Genomic DNA, 1252 nt, shown 5'->3' with positions numbered 1-1252 from the left:
GCCAGCTCAGCCCACCAGGGGGCGGGCTGGCTGGCATGTGGTGCTGAGGGATTGAACCGCGGTCCCTGATGCTTTTGCTAAGCTTGTTCTAAGTAGGTGGAGGTCTGCATTTGAGCAGTATCCAAGTCTTCTGTTATATATTCATTAGCATTGGTAGTTGCCAGCCTTTAGTTCCCCATTACATTTATTTTTCTTTGATAACTTTTTAAATTGTTGTGTTACTTATAGTAGTTTATTAAAATCAAAGGAGTGTTCTAATTTCAAGTTGAGTTGAATTTCGGAAGACATTTTAGATATAATTGTAAAATTTAGAACAATTCTTGGCATCTTTGAAGCTAGGGAACTTCACGTTAGATTCAGGTAGATTTAACCATAGATGTGCATCAGGTTGTGTAGCCTGTGAGTGCAGAGAGAAGGTACAGATATATGTATCTCTTAGTTGTCTCTGTTAGAGCTGGCTTGTTCTGGCCAGTTAGTTTTGGAGGAAGAACAAAGCTTTGCTTTCTTGTTTGTAGGTTCCTTTGGTTTCATCCACAAGTGAGGGGTACGCAGCACCTCAGCCCTTGTACCAGCCCTCGCATGCAGCAGAGCAGCGGCCACCTAAGGAACCAATCGATCAGATGCAGGCAAGTTCCGTTAACCAGGCCTTATGAACTAAGCTGAATGAGTTGATCGTACTTACTCCTGTGCTGGGCAGAGGCACTTTGGGATTAATATAATGATTTTTTTTTCAGTCTTTTTATTTATGGAGTAGTTGGATTTATTAATCTATAAAACGTTTAGGTTAGTTTACCACTAAAGTGCATCTACTTATTTACTTTTGTTTAGGCAACAATCTCTCTAAATACAGACCAGACTACAGCATCCTCATCCCTTCCCGCTGCTTCTCAGCCTCAGGTATTTCAGGCTGGGACGAGCAAACCTTTACATAGCAGTGGAATCAATGTAAATGCAGCTCCATTCCAGTCCATGCAAACGGTAAGCACGTCAGCTCAGCTAATACTGAATGCTTAATGTGTAGTGAGTCATGCTAAATGCTCTCCAAAGAGGCTCATTTAGCAGAGTTTAGTCTGCATCTTGTAACTAGGATTTCGGGGTTTTTTTTTTTTTTTTTTTAAACTTACAGGGCATTGTTCACTAACTTAAATTTTTTTTTTTATGGTTATCTTTAAATTATTTATTCAGTGTACAAGATATCAGCATTTAATTGTCCAAACAATATTCAATATTACCACAAACATTTCTTAGCAAT

General features: G+C 39.3%; 1 protein-coding gene across 1 annotated transcript in view; it reads left to right on the top strand.

Annotated features, from left to right (window-relative positions):
* The window catches only part of Caprin1 (cell cycle associated protein 1), a 39555-nt gene that overhangs the window by 28370 nt on the left and 9933 nt on the right, over nt 1-1252 (top strand). The window contains exons 13-14 of the mRNA XM_004627305.2: nt 516-626; nt 829-978. Of these exons, the coding sequence (XP_004627362.1) occupies nt 516-626; nt 829-978 (261 nt within the window). The remainder of the gene's footprint in view (nt 1-515; nt 627-828; nt 979-1252) is intronic.

This window comes from Octodon degus, unplaced genomic scaffold (assembly GCF_000260255.1).
Source record: "Octodon degus isolate 3935 unplaced genomic scaffold, OctDeg1.0 scaffold00018, whole genome shotgun sequence".
NCBI lineage: Eukaryota > Metazoa > Chordata > Mammalia > Rodentia > Octodontidae > Octodon > Octodon degus.
This window is presented reverse-complemented; position numbering and strand designations above follow the sequence as displayed.